Below are 18,488 nucleotides of genomic sequence, written 5' to 3' on the forward strand. Positions count from 1 at the left end.
ACGGAATTCAGCAAAGTTTTCCCAGAATACAGCAGCAAATTTATCGCTACGTCTCTCGGGTAATTAGAGCAAAATCCTGCAATCTGCGGGTTTTGTTAACAGTTAATAAAATCGTAGACCGGAGCAGGCGGCGTTTCCCAGCGCCCGCAAAGCCTTGCAACCTGTTGCCGACGGAACCGCCTTCCGCCCATTGCTACAAGTACTTACCTTCCGCCCTAAACTTCATCGCCAGACTAACTCGCTTCTGAAACTCTTATACTATTTCTTACCTCATCCATCTTCTTATGTCTTCGACCGGAAAAAAAATACACAAAAATAATGAACAAGAAAACTATCAAAACGGATTTTAATAATCAAATATTAAATAAATTAAAGATCATACAGAAAACACACAAATTAAAACCCGAAAACGAAATTTCTAATATAAAATAACGAACGAATAGAAAATAACTTAGCGCGTGCGGCGGCAGAGTTATCGCGGTGGACTAGTGCTGGAGTTGTTGGGAAACCCGGCCTGCTGCCGCCGCGGCTGACTGTAGAATGGCAGCGGGCTGAACAGCCATGGGCCCCACCCCTAACGCAAGCGCAAACAGCATCCACCACCGCGCATGACCGACATCCTACCCAAAACTGGATAAGTGACTCCTACATCGTAGATATAACTATATGTGCTACATAAATGTTGCATTATATAACACTCACTTTAACATCATTAGTAATTTTACCCTCACTATACCTAATAGTGTAGTAATATTTCTCTAAGCTAGATACAGTTTTCCAATATTATCGCTGAAATTACGCAACACTAATTAACTTGTTTAATCGTAGACTACTATATTATAGAGCTCCCTTATACCATTAAAATAGCCATTACGCAAGGAGGCCTCGTAGCCTTTAGGCAATGGCTGAAACTTTGACAATATGCGAGTAGTAGTATCAGGAAAGACACGCATTTCGTAAGAGTATGGTATACCGAGTTTGTTGTACACAAAATCAACACTATGGCCACACTTCGGCTCGCCATTCATATCAAAGATACTTGAATTTAGAAACCATTGTATGTTTCCAGATCTCTGGTTTATTTTCTCAGCAATTTCTCCTGCTACACTCTGTGCATATTCAAGGTCTGTTCTAGTTGCACTTTTACTGGCAAATGGGTATAATATGGAATGGCCATCGCGTCTTAATGATACGTAAGCTTTGAGATCTTGTTTATATTTCGCTAAGACATTGCTTATGAATTGAGTCTCATTTTCGGATGTGGCTGAAGGTCCTGGATAATGGGACGAGAATATATCATTTGATACTGGGCAACTGCTCCAAGAATCGTCGAAATTTCGCGTAATATCCACGCCGTAAGACATCCTATTCTGTATTGGTCTTCGGTTTTTGTACCATGGCTCCATTTCCTGAAATGGATTATGGTATGGTTTTAGTATGGCTACCCATTTTACGTTTTTCTAAGAAGGAGGTAGGCCTGCCTATTGTTACCTGTTTCATAGACAATCTCAATACTACAGGGTTTGCGAGTGGTCAGCTGTATTTTTGAAAGAACCTTAGTCGAATTGGGGAATACTTGTATAATATCTATGATTAAGAAATGTATTGGTCCAACAAGGGTTTAGCAGTCGCTATAAGCAAAAAAGTAATTCCTGCTACTTTCTATCTCACGCTTAAAAACTTCAGCAATATCCTTACACATCGGAGATATTCCTGTCCATCTGGGTTTGTACTAGGCAGAATCACCCAAGTGACCTGCTCCATCATTTCGCTATACTCTTCACACGCAACGATCTGTTCTATGATGAAAAGAGCCAGCATTACAGGTCCAGAACCAGCATCCTGACCAGCCTCTATCATGATTACAGGTTTCGACTGTCTTTCCACTTCGTTTGAGGTATTAAGCACGACCTGAATACATATATATATATATGCGACGGTATTGTTATATTGAGAAGGTATATTGATGGTTAGTTATATTATTTTAATGAATACAGTGACTCGTACGATTCCTAGTATTATAATTATTATCAGAAAGATTTGCAGCTTGTAACTAAATTCTGAATTAAATACTTGAAGACAACTTTTTACATCAATAAAAAAATCTTTATACATAATAATTTTATTTTTATCGAGACTAACTAACAAAGAAAACAATAAACAAACCAAATTAGTTGAGGAATATTTACAGAACCTGAACAATACTTACATGACCTACCTGAATAAAAATTATACTTGACTATTTGCCCCTTGACTTGCTTACTGTCTAAATCATTTTTTTGACATTAATTGTCACCAGACATACAGTCATATGCTAGGCCGGAATCAGAATTCAAAGGTCATGCAAAGAAATGCCTTTACCATCAAGTGCAATAGCACTAACACACAAATATTGTGTACATAAAAGAAAAGATAGTCAGCCGAGATTAGGCGCATCTACACGTCAAGAATTGTCTACTAATTGACTACTAGCTTCCTACTTGATTAATACGATAAAATAAACTTACTTCATACAGCCTTCTACCCTCATACGTGGCACTTTCCTCATGCACTTCAATGGCGGGTCCACAAAATTGTTTAAGAGCTTGCAAAAATACAATTAACTGAAAATTTAAAGCTATTTCTGTGAAATAACATAATAAGAGCTAAATGTTTTAAACTACTAATTTTGTGTGAATAAGAACTTTGTAAAACTGTGCTTTATGTTTCTGTTTATATGTAATTGTTTGGATATTGTTTAGTGTTTAGCTGTAGGAATACTTAAATAAATAAAATAAAATAAATAAATAAAGAACGTTTTGGAAGTTTTGGATGAGTTAAAGATTTTCGTAAATTACAAAATATCTTACGGTACTCGCTCCTATGGCTACATTCTCAATACACGGATCTTCATCAACATCTAAAAGGCTATTTAGCATGTCTTCATAACACGGTCTTAGATTTTTGCACCTAATAAAAATAATTTCAGTAGAAAAGTAATGCACAAATATATAAAACAAAATAATTTGTCTTACCCACAACTGGTAGCGTTTACTATATACGAATATCCTTAAACAAAACATTTTCATCAGTAATCTATTGTCTGTCAGATATTATAAATAAAACTTACCTAATAAAGTTAATAAAACAGGAATCGAATTCTTCATACTGCTGCTAACTTTTCAATTCATTTTACATCTGTATATTTTTATTGAAATAATAAACTGCGACAATATGTAATAAAACAATAATATACTTTCTCAATATTTATTACACATTGTAGTCAACGTCTAGGTTAAATGCTTTTCTGTGTCGCGTCGGGGAGAACTCGTTTCTTATTTGGGCTGCAAACACCTTAAAGCCTTCGTAGAATTGTGGGAGAACTGTATGTAACAGTCGTTCAGGGAAAAGAAATTCATAGCCATCAGTTAGTTCCATGGTGTAGGAATATGGTACACCTATCGCTCCAAACGCAAAGTCATCGCTACCACCCGCAGCTGGGTACCATTTACCAGCGCTCATCACCCTGAAGGGCTGTCCTCCAGCTCTTTCTACTGCGTCAGAAACCATCTTCGCTAGGGAGTCAAGCTTCTCCCATTCCTTAGGCAGAAAATCGCCGGTGTAACCCCAGGGATATACCAAGTACTGTCCGTAAGAGTGCAAAGAGACATATAATTTTATCCTCTTCCCATATGTTATCATAACGTTGCGGACCATTTGTGTCTCTGGCTCGGAGAAGGGTTTAGGGCCGGCATACGTCTCTTTGTCGCAAGGGTTTTTAGATACACCACTAACAGCCCATTTGAAGGCGTAATTCCTATTGCCATCAACACCAAAGCAGTCTAGCAATGCATTCTTAGACCTCGTCTTCCTCCAGAGGCGATTCTGCAAATTAATATCGGGCAGTCTTATTTGTGTTTATTTTTTGTTTTGCTTTTTATTCATATTTTTCTAATACAACATTAAATCCACCTAAATAATTTCGACATCACACTGCTTCATATTAATTCCGACAACAATATATATATTATGTCAATATCATTTGTATGTCAATGTTATTCCAATTAGATCACCTAAAATGGCACTTTTGAACGTTAAATGATATACAAAGATTGTTCTAGTTGCTCCTTCCAAAAGGTAGTTTCATATGAAGAAAAATGGGCAAGAACGCTCCACACCACTCTTTAAAATATATGTAATTTACAATATTTGTGTACACTAGTTAAATAATTATATGTAAGGACAATGTACTACGAGAATAAAACTACTATACAGGTATAATTAAAATAAATATCGAAACCGTAGAATATGATATATTAAAGAGTAATAAAAATAGCAATAAAACCGTGTGTGTGATAAAAATTTCTATTATTCATAAACTATAGTGACACATAATCATACCGTTCTGCTGGTGCGAGTGAATTCATAACCATCTGGATTGACGACAGGCAGTATGTACCAATCTACTCCATTGAGTTCGTGCCTTGCCTCCGGGTCAGTGACCAGTCGATGGATCAGGTACATGGCCATGGCGGGGGCAACCCATTCACGAGCGTGAATACCTGGAGAATATAATAGTATATATATATATATAGTCAAATTGTGCATACTCTAATACCAAGGAATACTTTAGAATAACTTCTTAAATTCAGATATAATGCAAACATCTAAGATATTAATCGTGTGAAGCAAAGATAAGTTTTATTTTAATTAAAATATTTTATAGAAATTTGAGTCCTTCTGCGGCAGCCAATGTTTTAATAATTGATGACACACATTTTTTTATATATTTCCATAAAAATATAATATTATTAATCGTTAATTATATATTGTTACCTCCATCGATAAATATGATCGGATTGTTTGCATTTGGATTTAATGATATTTTCGCCAATTTCATTCGTCTGCCTTGGTAACTTGATCCCAAGGTTGCGAGTTTCAGCAGTTCAGGATGCATCTTCGCCAACATCTCCAAATGCTCTTGGATCTGGAATTTTGAATGTATGTACTTATATTACTTAACGTATACCTCATCAACCACAATAAGCCTGGGATGTGTGACTTATTTTATCTGAAAGTTTAGAGTCTGAACGATTAAAGACAGTTTCTCGCGCACCAACTAGCTATAATGTGATCCCTACAACTAATTACACCTTATCCCAGAATGGTCCGCTCGTTAAAATGTGCAAATACTATAATTGTGTGTGTGTGAAGTTGGTATTTTTCACAATAGTATTTGTGAATTTAAAAAGATAATTCACGTTGAAAACTGGCCACCTAAATTACGTATTTTTATTAATTAATATATGTATATATATTTTTTTCTCTTTTGCCATTAAGTTTATATTGTGTGGCTGATATTTAGTGTAAAATGCTGTGTACAGATGTAATTGGATTTCAGATTTTCAAATGTTGTTTAGTGTGTAATAACTATATGTATCTTATCAATCTGATTTCTGTTTCTGTACCTAAATGTAATAATAAAAATAAATAAATAATGGTGAAGGAAAACATCGTGAGAAAACCAGCTTGCTTTAGACCCAAACAACCGACGGCGTGTGTCAGGCACAGGATGATCACCTACCAGTCTATTAGATTGACAAATAATCATGAAACGGATACAGAAATTTGAGGCCCAGACTTTAATAGCTTATCTCATTAAGTTTGCAAGCCTAACATTATAATAGAACCATTTTAAAACAAGTGAAAATCAAACATAATGTAAATTTGAGTTAGTTAAATACGTTACGATTCGATTTTCGTCTGTAGTTTAAGAAAAAGCAAATAATCTAGTATATAGCTGTGGCACTCGCATAGATAATATATATGCGTATTATTAATAGTATTACAGATATCGGGGTGACTGAATAACATAAGACGTGCCCTAGGGGAGGAAACATTGTTTTACATTGTACATACTGTACTGTACGGTCTATGGTAACAGTATAACGAATTTTTCAAATAACACGAAACGAATCGATCTCCGAATGATAATTACTTCAGCTAATCAAGTAAGCGAAACAAAAGACTGTAGCAATGTTGATAACGATAGTGCGTTTAAAATTCATTAAGTATTCCAATTTTAGAGTTATTTAAAAATTTGTTGTTTACGTCATTATTTTATTTAAATAATTTATACTTTCGGATTTTGGATATTAACAAAGATATTCCGCAACTTGCTATTGTGATAATAAATAGATATCTAGATGTGCAAATGAATACTTTTTTTATTGTTGGGAAATCAATTTACATACCCACGAGCCGGGTCAACTTTTGCGGGGCGTATGTTTGCCTATAAATTACTACCGGATTTTTGACTTAGTTCCTTTCTTTTGCAATAGAGACTCTTGGGCCGTGAGCCATTAAAAAAAGATTTAAGGTGGTGCTTGATAGATGCAAGATGACCCCAGACCTGGTGCTTTCCTCAACGAATATGTATCACAATACAGCAAGGAAATACCATCATTAAAGTACACTGTCACAGAGACCAAACTTTTTTTTCTGCTTATAAATTTTTAATAGTTATAATTACTATGTAGGCTAAGAACATTGTAAATAGTGTATATTTGTTTGTGGGACTTACAGCTCCATAAGAGTGATATTCAAATACGTTGAAACTTCGGAATACTCTCCGTCTCGGGCTTCTTTCAACGGCCTCAAATGATCTGAAATTATTTGAACAATTCAGGAATGTACTATTAAACGTACTTATTTAACCAATTCTTAAAAGGCCGGCAACGCACTCGCGAGCCCTCTGGCATTGAGAGTGTCCATGGGCTGCGGTATCACTTAACATCAGGTGAGCCTCCTGCCCGTTTGCCCCCTGTTTTATAAAAAAAAATATTATTATTTATTACGTAATCCTACAGCTAACATAAATTATATATAATTACAAACAAATACACTAAAAATAAAGCTAAAGATGGACAGCATACATTTTAATACAAAAAGGTTCAAATATTTATAAAATGGAACAAACAAACAAAAAGTATTCAATACATTTAACTAAGTGGTACCTAATTTGACTGTGTTGTGTGATGGTGTAAAAGTGAGGGGATGTACGTGATGGTGTGTATGTGGGGTGTGCTCATGATGTATCTACATATTATTATCAAAAATCTTTTATTGAATCAAAAATTATTTATTGAATAAACACAACAACCTATCGGGAATTAAATTTTTATTCCGCCTTCGGTATTCTTATTTAATTAATCAATCGTGTAATCGGTTGTTGTTTTTTACAGTTGCGTCGTCCTACGTCTGTAAAATTATAATATCTTTTATGATTTAGAGTTGAAACTTAGTGCTAAGTATTACTCCCGTGTGTAAAAATCTGATCAGAACCAAGATTTAGTGTCAAGATACTTAGCACAAAATCTTGACTTCCTTATACCCTACCCTACTCAGACAAAGTGACGCTGTTAACAAGATATTTTTTGAAACATACCTGCCATAATTATCCTTAATATCATATGTAATCCCCTCTTTCTTAACGAAGGGTTTTAGCTCTGTCAGCTGCTCTGGAGTCAACAAAATGTCTGTCGTGTCATTTAAATTTCTACTTCTTTTGAGAATCTCTAGTTTTGGTACGCCATTCTCAATATCTCGCAATGCTTCGATTTGTGATTTTGTATTGGGGTACAGTTTCATTAACATGTAGCTAAAATTAAAATAAATTATTATTCAGCCGTTGTAGCAAATCATGCCACAGGCTTGCCAGCAATATTGTAATAAACAGAATTTGAATATAGAATGTAGAAAAGTTGTCAATGAAACGATGCAATTTGTATTAGTCTGTTTATTAAAATGGCGCGAACATTTTCGGAAAAAACAAATGTTTTTTCTATGATTTTTAAATGTTTTAGTACAATAAATAGCTTGAATTGTCCTGAGTGTTATTTCAGCAAAAGTTAGTTAACGTTTTCAATATTCATCGTTTATCCCATTACATTTATATCACTCAGTTTAAAAAAAATAATTATGTGTTAAAGTAACCAGGCCTGGCTTTCCAAATGGCCAAATGCACGGAAAATGCTTGTTAGACAAGACAATACAACAATTGAATTATTAGTGTTTACTTTCAAGTACAAGCTTCCTTGGGAGTCCGACGAGCAGAGATTTGAAATCTCGTAAAACTCATTAAAATATTTTTTTTGTATGGAATCTGGCTGTTCGCCTTAAGGGCTCGGCCTGAATAAGCCACAAATATTTTTCCCAGGACTAGCGCAAGGGCGTCTCCTTTGAGACTCGAACCTCGGCTGGTGCCGTCGCGGGATGACCAATCGCCCGAAGGGCAGGACAGAAACTCATCAAATGTAATGTCACCAGTATTTACTATATGCAAAGTAAAACAATAACACGTTTCCAGATACAACCACTGCCATCTATTGATCATTATAATCAACTAATTGACTAAACAATAATAATTATTAATTATGTACTATATTCTTAGTGACACATAGTAGGTAAAATAAATATTATCTTACTCGTCATATTTGTTGTCTTCCTTGCAGCCCACTTGCAAATACAACGTGCTGACACCTAAAGAATTAAATAAAAACACTATTGTCAGGCTTTTCATGGTTATGTGTGTGTCTAAGCATTTTTAATAACTAAAAATTAAAAAAGCTTCCACAACATATTATTTAAATATAACAGCTTAAACAGCTTAAATTACTAGCAGACTCGGCCAAGCGTTGCTGTGGCTAAGGTTTATTTTTATATTACATAGTTGAAAACTATTGAAGGGAAACGGTAGGAGAACTTATGTGAAAGGTAGATAGCTTATTTTAAACGTTGATATTTGCAATAAAATAATATTACGGGTATAAATTGAAATCAAGAGTCCAATATTTTAAGTTAGATCAAACTGCACACGGTGTGCAAATTTGAAAGATATAGGTTCGTAATTTAGGAGTCCATCGCAAACAAACAACAAAAATAAATGTATACTAATTTCAGATACCTCAATTTGTTTATAATGATTGCCTTGAAAAAGATATCCCGAAGATTAGGAAGCTTGTAAAATATTATTTAAAATTACTTGCCTTTTTTGGATAACGCAATGCAATATTTATTAATTGTTGACGTGACTAATATATATATAATATAAAATTATAGTTTAACTCAGAATATAAAGTATACCCATCTTAAAAGTTATCCAAATCTAATTAATAGAAAGTGAACCCTATAGTGCCCATGGGCGGAGGTATCTACTTAAAAGAAGAGCTTGGTCAACTTATCAGAAGCCGTATCATCTAAACTTTACAATTAAACTGCTCAAAATATCGAATTTCCATACATTTTATATAATATTGCAGATTTAAATTTAAAACATAGTTTTCAAAGAATTTATCATTATTATCTGTAGTAACTTTTTATTTTCCAACAATCCTCAATCTAAACATTATTTCTAATAAGTCCTGGAAAATGCTTTATGATTTGACGAAGAAAGGCTGCCTACAGGTAGGTATAAATAAAAGTAGACATTTAATTCCCTGTAATGGCGCAGGCTTTTAAGGCGTTTAAAAAATCCTCCATTAATGTCGGAATGTTTGTGACTTAAATATCTGAGAGCATATTTGCGTAGAAACGATTCTTTAATTTGTGGTGACATTTATCGTGTTTCCTTGGCTTCGAGTAATTGAGGTTGCTTCTCCGGATTTTATAGGGAACAAATGTATAGGGTATTAGCATCCCACCTTCGCACTGTATTTATACAATTCAAAAATTTATGAAAATGGCTATACTACTACTATTACTAGACTTAGGAATAATTCAGCTTATAAGTTTTTTTGTTGATGTTGCAGCCAACTAGCTTAATTATCCATCCAATTAAAAGCCTACCCGTTTAACTAGCGGCCTAGATAGCGGATATAGATGTTCAGCCGTAGAGTTTGTTACAATATTAATTAATAAACTAGCTGTCATTATTTGGCAGAAATAAAAAATATGAAACATATATAATATTTCCAGTAAAATTAAATTGCTTGAGTCAAATTCACATTTCAAAACTGTAACCAACATCCCATCTAAAGATTAATTTTCTCGATAAATCTTATCAGAAGGATTGTGTGTGTTATAACTATATAAATTCCTGGTACATATTTATCATGTGAGATGATGGGGGAAATGGGTGAAAAAGAATTTAACATCTTTCCGACCCCAACTGTCATCTCACACGCACGCGCGGACAACACATGATCTTGAGTTTAATCAATTAAAAATATAGTTAGATAATAGAGTTTTATGTACCACTCTGAATGAGTGTGCACGGTAGTCTTAAGTGCTTAACAGAGAGTGGTAAAAAAGACTTAAGAACTGAGTGTCTTCCCTTTGATAATTGTCAGATATCCTTATTAGAGAATTACTTATTAGTACTAAGTTAATCTAGATCGTTAGTCATGATGTCTTTTTGATAAATTTTACTGTAGATATTATCTTGAATATACCCTTAAAAATCTCATACCGATAGAAATAACCGTTATGCAAGATCCGGCGCCGTGCAAACAGCTTACCGCATTTTTACTGTACCCGTCCCAGTATATCTTTCTCGGCACTAAAACGCGAGACTACATGATCAGTAGCCTAACTCCCTAACCACTAAACAGTTAATACGAACTGAATATAACAATACTACAGCGCACATGTGATAATTATCTTTTTTATATGGCTGTAGGTAACTAAAAAAATATATCGTTACCAGACCCTAAACCATTATGGGGTGGAATTTTCTATCTGGCTTCCATGGACCAATTCCGAACCAATTGATATCATTAGAGCCGCTCTTTGATCGTAGTCTGAATACACGATAATTTTGATTTAATAAAGTTGGAATTTTTTGTAATAAATTAGCTGCATGGCAAAGCGAAGCCGACTATCAGTTATGCTTTGATCAAATATTAATTTATTATCTGTACGAATCACAGATTTAATTATTCTGTGCATTTGTACTTCTTCTGTTCCTTTCCCTGTATTCATTTAAATTAACAGAGGAATTTAACGATACATATAGCTGATGTTTCAGTTCGAAATTTGAATTGAAAAAGTAAGGTGTGGTTGCCAGCAGTTTTTTTTTAACACTTGATTGCGGAAAATATTCATTGAAAGGGAACAAATACTACATAAAATTAGAAGTTGACTTTAAATAAAATGGCCTAAGATTTAGAGTAATATACTTATCGCTCCCATATGTCAAATCAAAAAAGTATTTGACTTACGGAAGTCATACTTAGTCCTGAATCTTGACTCGAATCTTACCCCTATTTTATATTAAGAGATCGTTGACGTTTGTCGTCACATTAGCTTGTTATTTTAAAAGTAATAATGATACTAAAAAGAAAGAATATATATATATAGCACTAAATACTAACTCTGGTCTAGTGTTCTATACGCCGCATTATTAATACTTCAGGAAGTAGAACGAGCAGTACGGAACAATTATTTCTTATCAGCGTAATCTGTGGTCACGGGCTGTGGAGCATCGCTAGACGCATGGCCAGCTAAGATATTAGCGAATATTTTGTGTGATTTTAAATGTATCCTTATTTTCTTTTAAAAATTTAAAATCAACTGGACTTTATTCATATAGGCAAAACACTTAGGAACGTCAAAAAAATTTAATTAATTGTAAATTTAAATTTACTACCAGTTCGCAAGTCTTGTCGTAAAGCCGGAAGTAGTAACACTCGTTTTAATTGCTACGTTTTGAATCATACAAAACAAGGATTAGGATAATTTAAATATTTGTCAAATTTGAACTTAATTAATTTTAAATTATATTAAGCAATATATATAATTCATTTGCACTTACTTGCATTTTTATACATCATTTTATTGTCATGTAATTTTAATTTATACATCATTCTATTGTCATGTAATAAAGATTAATGTATATATAGAGGATATTGTGGTCCCTGCATTTTCTTAGTAATAATTAAGCATTTGTTACATAAAATTGAAAAAATCTGATGGAATTACATATAGAATATTTACTATGTTACTTCATGTGCCCAAGCTAGGACTAACCTTCTGAAAAGTGCACATATTGAAATTGAACGACATTGGTTCATTTTTACTGAACCTTGAGTGAACTGAAAAGTTCTTAGTGTCTATAGTAATTAGTTATTTTGTATTTATTTATGTAACTTTGTTTTCATAATTTCTTATAGTTTTCTTTTGTTTCGTGTGTAATTCTTGATTTGTTGTGCATTCTTTTGGATTTAGGCGAGTCACCTGTTAGGCAAGATTGTGTTTTTTTATAGATGCATAAATAAAATATAACCTGAAGAAAGTAGTTAACTGTATAATTAAAAACACAAAGATTTAATTAATTACACTGTTAAAATATCTTTAAGTGCAAGTGCATCCAATTAGTTCGTCCATCGTAATACCATCATGATGGTCGTCCATAAAATCGTGAAACACTTCATATCGGAAGACAGCTTATGAATACACAGAATTTGAATTTAGAATCCCTTTATTTATCGCTAAGTCTTTTACAGAGAAAAGAGTATGAGAATAAATAATTAGTCTTGTTCATAGAATTACTTGAGCCTTTAATACGATCAAATTTGCTTTGAATTCTCGTAAATTGAATATTACTCGAAAAATATTCCTAATCATAAACCTAGAAACGTATAACGTATGTAACGAACGTTTAAAATAATATATTTTAATGGGTTGCTGAATAAGACCTATTTAATTACAATAATAGCCCCCGAGTTGTAATTATCACCGGACATATTTAAAAAATAACATATCAATTCTACGACTCGCTTGATAATTATGAAAAAGTATCGTTAATGATTGTAATTTTTTGTAAATAAATAAAAATAACGGAAGATTTATCATATGATAAAATGTTTAGTTTTTTTTATGTTTCACCACCGCCCGTGGACACTCTCGCACTGTCGGCCTTTTAAAAATCGGTACGCTCTTTTCTTGAAGGACCCTAAGTCGAATTTTAGTTTTATAAAAGTGCCCAGATTATACTTTAACGATTATGGACGAATAGATTTATTTATCAAAAAATTTCACCAAATTTAGATCTTATATAGTATTTACGCGAGAAAGGATTATACCAATTCTAAATTCGACAATAGTGATATCGCAATAACATCCATCTCGAAGGAGGTATTTCATAAAGTGGAACTTCTTCGAGTGGAAAATTAAGCGAAATATTTCAAATAAGATGGATTTTTATCCTAGTGCGTTGAGTTATAAATAAAATTTTAACAAAATATTTAGACTCGCTTATAAATACTAAATCACTATAACACTTATATAGCACGTGTAATGCTTTTTGTAAAAACAATTGGGAGAAGCGGTTGTAAACACAAAAAATCCAAAATTGTAATTAAGTTTTGTATCTTTGTTTTGAAAGAGCTGGGAACTCAAACCTGTATTTTTTATTTAAAACGCTTCCGAAATCTTATACATTGTAATTGATTGTTGTAATGAATAAACATTTTTTTTAACCCGGCTCCATAGAATTATTCTGTAATTAATAAACTAGATTTTTCAACCCCAATATAGTTCCGTGATAATTATTTTTGTAGGACAAAAACTGGTATTATGTTTAAATTTAGAATAAGATGTTTATAGTTTTTTATCCCAGATACGGGCTGTGGTCTTTCGACCATACAGATTAGATTTACAAGTGTCATTACTACCACATCCATCCGATGTATCTACAACAAATTATTGTTTCTGTTCATAAAAAATAGGAAGAGATTTTTGAATTTTGACTTTTGAAAGGTATGTAGGTAGTTAACTTTGTTTTGAAAGGGGTAGAATGTAAAGTTCCAGCAATGACCCAATGTTGGAAAGTAGTTGGCACATTTTATACGCACTTAATGCAGAACCAGCAATACCACTATTAGGGATTTCAGATTTCACCTTGATTGAGCGATGAATCAGTTTTTTAATAAATATTTATTTACAAAACCTTGTCAAAGGCTGATATACTGGTATAAGAGAAATTAATATACGAAAAAATAAAACAAAACTATTAAATTAAAAATTAATTTAATAAAATTTCATTTTTTGAAAACGAACGATTTCAAACTGGTAGGGGATCAACTATGGATATAGATATTACGTTTATAATGTAGTAATTTAATTGGTACAACCATATATTATTAATTTTCATCTATCAACTGAATGTATTATAGTATTATTTTTAATCAAAATTATTAATGACTTTTAATTCGCGAATTTTCCCCAAATGAGCTTTTAATAAGTAGTTGTATATAAATCTACTTTTGTGTACTTATCACAAAAAATCGATAGTAAAATACGTACCCAGCAAGAATATTAATCCGTGAATCATTTTTTTAATTCACTGGTTTTACACTGACAAACGTATTTTTCAAACCAATCCGTGCGCTCACGTTAGACCGACATCGCGCACTGCGGTATGTGCGCCCGCGCAGAGAAAGGCTTTTACGCCATTTCCTCGCACACTGATCTTTGAGCCTCTAGGATTATAGAGTCTATTTAATAAGTATGGAGTAGTAAATTTCTATTCCTTTTTCTTTAGATTGCAACGCTTTGATACTCCTAAGGTAACCCATAAACAATATTTCATGTATGTGGAATTTTTCAAACAAATAATAAAATTATAGATTACTCGAAGTCAGTATCTAATTCCTAAATCAATAAAGTTTACAAATTTTAAATATTATTATTAAATATTGTTCTATAAATTTCGCTGGCCAGATCGAAACTCGTTTTAAAAAGTATGTCACAGTACCACTATGTGATGTGAACTAGCGCAGACAGTATCAAACACAGAACAATACTAATAGAGCCTATTATGCGCATTAATCACAACCTAAAGCTGGTGAGCGCCGAATCTCAGAGTTTAATGAACCATGGTGACACTGATTGAACGGAGCAACACCGGGGTATTTTGTGTTGCGTATAAGAAGGTAATGCCAGAATTACATTGAGTAGAAATTAGAAATCAATCGTATATGAGAGCGTCCGATTTGGACATTCTTTATTTAAATTATGTTTCGTTTGGAGTTTTTTTATTGTCTATGACTCGAGTCCTGTTTTATTTGTGCAACTCTGAAGTAGTGAGCATAGATTAAAACATTTTATACTGCTACCAGAAATGTCGCGGGTAGAATCTATACACCTAAAACGCGTGTTTATTTGTTCCATTTGTTAATTTTTTTGCAATATACCATAACAATTATATTTACATAAAACGGTACTTTTATAACGGCTTTTCATTGTTAGGTGATGAAGAGGTGGTACGAAGCTCAGTCCCGCTATATCCTTATATTGTGATGTTTATTTCTGTACATCATTATCGAGAAACCAGTTCCCGCCTTTACGATGTCGTTGAAACCTGAATTGCAAAAGGATATCGACTTCAAGACCTTATTATTACTTACTCTTATTAAAATCAAAAATGTTGGGATTATTTATGTTGTGTGTTATTATTTATATATGTGTATTAATACAACATTTTTTTACCCAGTTATTTATTTATATCTTTCCAACAAACAACTATAAAGTATTTAGAATTTTCTTAACCTACTAAGTAATACGAATAATATTTAAAAATAAATAAAGCAATTTTAAAAAGTTTGGTTGCTGTGGCAGTGACAAATTAAATCTTTGATGAGCGCCTGTGGACTCCAATGGGATAAAAAAAATTAAGTTGGAAACTGTTGAACTGTTTCTAAAAATTGTTTTTTGGTAAAACAAGAAAATACACATGTTAAGCAATCAGACAGATACTGTTCCCCATAGTAGGGATTCCCCTGTCATGGGATCATCCATGCCTCATATATACGTGTACGAAACATTTAATGACTCAGGAATGAAATGAATGATTTAAATATATAATAAAATTTAAAATTAAAACTAAACCAGATTTATATATATTTAAAAAGAAATTATGAATAGGATCGTATTATATGTATATAGCCACACGCAACCTCTTTCAAACACACATAAACATATAATTTACGTATATACGTACGCACAGAAACACAAATTTACAAGTATTGTATTTTACTTGGGTAGTCTATGGTTATTTATTTGTTAATTATTTTACATTTAGTTTTGTAATTGTTATAAAATCTGTTGGCTACCTAAATAAAACCTTAAAATACTAGTCAAATATTATTTGTGTGTATGTGTGAGAGGCGTGTATTAATCTGTATTTATACATTCACGCTTCGTTATTGGATAAATGCATAAGATTAAAATATAATTAACATATGATTATTCCAACCCAGTTACGCTAAAATCTGTAGGATGGATTTTGTGAAATGGCAGACCAGAGATATTAGCATTTAGACCAATTTGTATAGTTTAGCTGAGAAATATTATTTCTTTGGAAATACAGATTCCGCCACCGTCGCATTACATTACATGTTATTTATTTTACAAAATATGACAAATATTTTGTAAAGTAAATAACATGATCACTTATCAATGGCAATTCAGTTTAATATTTTTCCACAAATTTAAAGATGGGTAGGTCATCAATAAGTCCATCCATTTTAGCGAGACGAAGCAAATCAATTTCATATATGTATATAGATAAGATTTTACTATGAACACAATGCTTATTGTTGAACTTTTTTTATAAACCTGTAAAACCAGCTTTCGTGAGACAAATTCAACGACTACTACCACTAAGTATACGAAGCAGCCTGAAACACCAGGTTCGAATCCCAGTGAAATAATTGTTGTAAGCCGAAGTACTGGCCACTGAAAACGAATATAGAAACAAATTCGTGAATTGTATAAGAATGAACATCGAAAACATTAATGACCGTAAAACCTTCACTTTCTTTATCCTATTTTATGTCTGTTTGTATGCACAACAGATGTAGACAACAATGTTTGTGACATACTTCTACAGGACAGTAATACATTGCTGGTCGTATTCACTTTTCGATTCCAATTCTGTTTCTACCACAATTTTGTTTTACGTCCATAATATTAACTCTTCTTATATGTGCTAAAAGAATCTTTTCTTTAAGTTTTTTTTAAATTGCAACACTAACTTTGAGGCCTCAAACAGAACATCGTCATCAAACTTTATAAAGCAAGCAAAAATAAATTATCTATTTATAAGTTTCTGGTAATTTATAAAAGATTGAAATTAATCTCACGTACCACACTAATTATATTTGAATAAAAATAATTAAACAGTAATGTACATTAAATATGTTGGTGTAAGGAATAATACAAATGACTCACGTGCACCAAAGAAGAGAAAGTGCTATAATATTTTCCAAATATGCTAGGATGATTTTCGCTTCGGTTACGTCAGAAAATGTAAATTTTATATTAGACTAGTAGTTAGGTGTGTTTTTAAACATAGTGATCGTGGATTGATTCTTTCACCCAGTTATAAACTCGATATATATCGATTTGGTAACCTTTTTAAATCAACTACGTATGTAGTGTTTTAGAGTGTGTGGGTGCATGTGAGTGGGTACATACAAGATAATGAGGGAGTGTAATGTGTACTACTTTATATTAGCAAATCCATATTGGCTGAAACAGCATTTTAAAAAGCACACCAATAATATTTCATATAGAAAATATTTTACGAGTGAAGATCAAAATAAAAAGTATTTTCCTTATAGAAGCACTATGAGTCGTTTGACCAACGTCAAGAGTTCAATTAAGTTTTACACCCAATTGGAATTTTATTGGTTTCCATCTTACATTATTGAAGTGACTATAAATTATAAAAGCGTTTTATTTACCTATTTTTACGCTGGTATCCTATTTACATCAATTTAGTTATAGTTCGAATCGGGATGATACAATATTTAAGCCTTAGCTTTTTAAAGCTATCGCGGAATATACTTCAAATAATATTAAGACAACCAGAAAATCACTGTCATCTTGAGCACACTCACACACCTTTACGGACATCCCCTCACATTTGCATCACATAACGCAACCAAATTATGTTACCTCTAGGATTACCGAATAAATTTCCTTTCTTTGTAATCCTAGACTTACACGAACTAAAAGTCTTCTTTCTATACGTATCTACGGCTCGCTTCTCTTCTAGTTTTAATGGTCCAGTGAATAGGCTATCTCGCTCTTACAACTTTATTACAAAAAAATGATGAAAATATTGATGTGTTTTACAACAGTCTACCTACTTACCGTTACTTTATTTTGCAAGCTTTTAATGTAGTTTAAGTTTTCATTTTGTTTGTTTATTACTGTTATTTTTAGTTTTAGTTATTATTAATTTGTAATAATATTTTTTCTTGTTTTGTTGTATTTTATTATGCTTTTGTTTATTTTGTGGTTGTTTGTTTAGTTTTTTCTTTTGATGTATTGCTTATTTCTAATGTGATTGATGTGTATGTAACTGTGTTAAATTTGTGATGTCACATTTTCTTGTATTTTTAGGCATATACATTGCTTTAGAATGTTTAAATGAATAAATAAAATAAAATGGAAAATATTAACGATTATGCCCGAGAAGTCCAGTATTTAAAGAGAAAACA

The 18,488-nt window shown here is 32.4% G+C and overlaps 2 protein-coding genes across 3 annotated transcripts; both read right to left on the reverse strand.

The window, feature by feature from the left end:
- Positions 1 to 338: 338 nt before the first annotated feature.
- On the reverse strand, positions 339 to 3,205 carry LOC110992061 (zinc carboxypeptidase A 1-like). 2 transcript variants are annotated; one of them, XM_022257731.2, is made up of 6 exons: positions 3,110 to 3,205; positions 3,015 to 3,048; positions 2,850 to 2,949; positions 2,508 to 2,603; positions 1,699 to 1,911; positions 339 to 1,409 (listed from the first exon to the last, which is right to left on the reverse strand). In XM_022257731.2, the coding sequence occupies exons 1-6, from the start codon at positions 3,144 to 3,146 to the stop codon at positions 819 to 821; spliced, it is 1,071 nt and encodes a 356-aa protein (XP_022113423.2). In that variant the 5' UTR covers positions 3,147 to 3,205; the 3' UTR covers positions 339 to 818. The 2 variants fall into 2 exon arrangements, with proteins under 2 accessions (XP_022113423.2, XP_045490658.1); XM_045634702.1 differs by lacking the exon at positions 3,015 to 3,048 and having other exon boundaries at positions 3,110 to 3,171.
- A 27-nt stretch (positions 3,206 to 3,232) lies between these two features.
- On the reverse strand, positions 3,233 to 14,412 carry LOC110992054 (carboxypeptidase B). Its single transcript, XM_022257719.2, has 7 exons — positions 14,284 to 14,412; positions 8,466 to 8,520; positions 7,427 to 7,639; positions 6,563 to 6,644; positions 4,816 to 4,966; positions 4,381 to 4,541; positions 3,233 to 3,864 (listed from the first exon to the last, which is right to left on the reverse strand). Exons 1-7 carry the CDS (start codon positions 14,309 to 14,311, stop codon positions 3,250 to 3,252), a joined length of 1,305 nt encoding a protein of 434 aa, XP_022113411.2. The 5' UTR covers positions 14,312 to 14,412; the 3' UTR covers positions 3,233 to 3,249.
- Positions 14,413 to 18,488: the final 4,076 nt, after the last annotated feature.

The sequence above is a fragment of the Pieris rapae genome, chromosome 3, assembly GCF_905147795.1.
Source record: "Pieris rapae chromosome 3, ilPieRapa1.1, whole genome shotgun sequence".
NCBI lineage: Eukaryota > Metazoa > Arthropoda > Insecta > Lepidoptera > Pieridae > Pieris > Pieris rapae.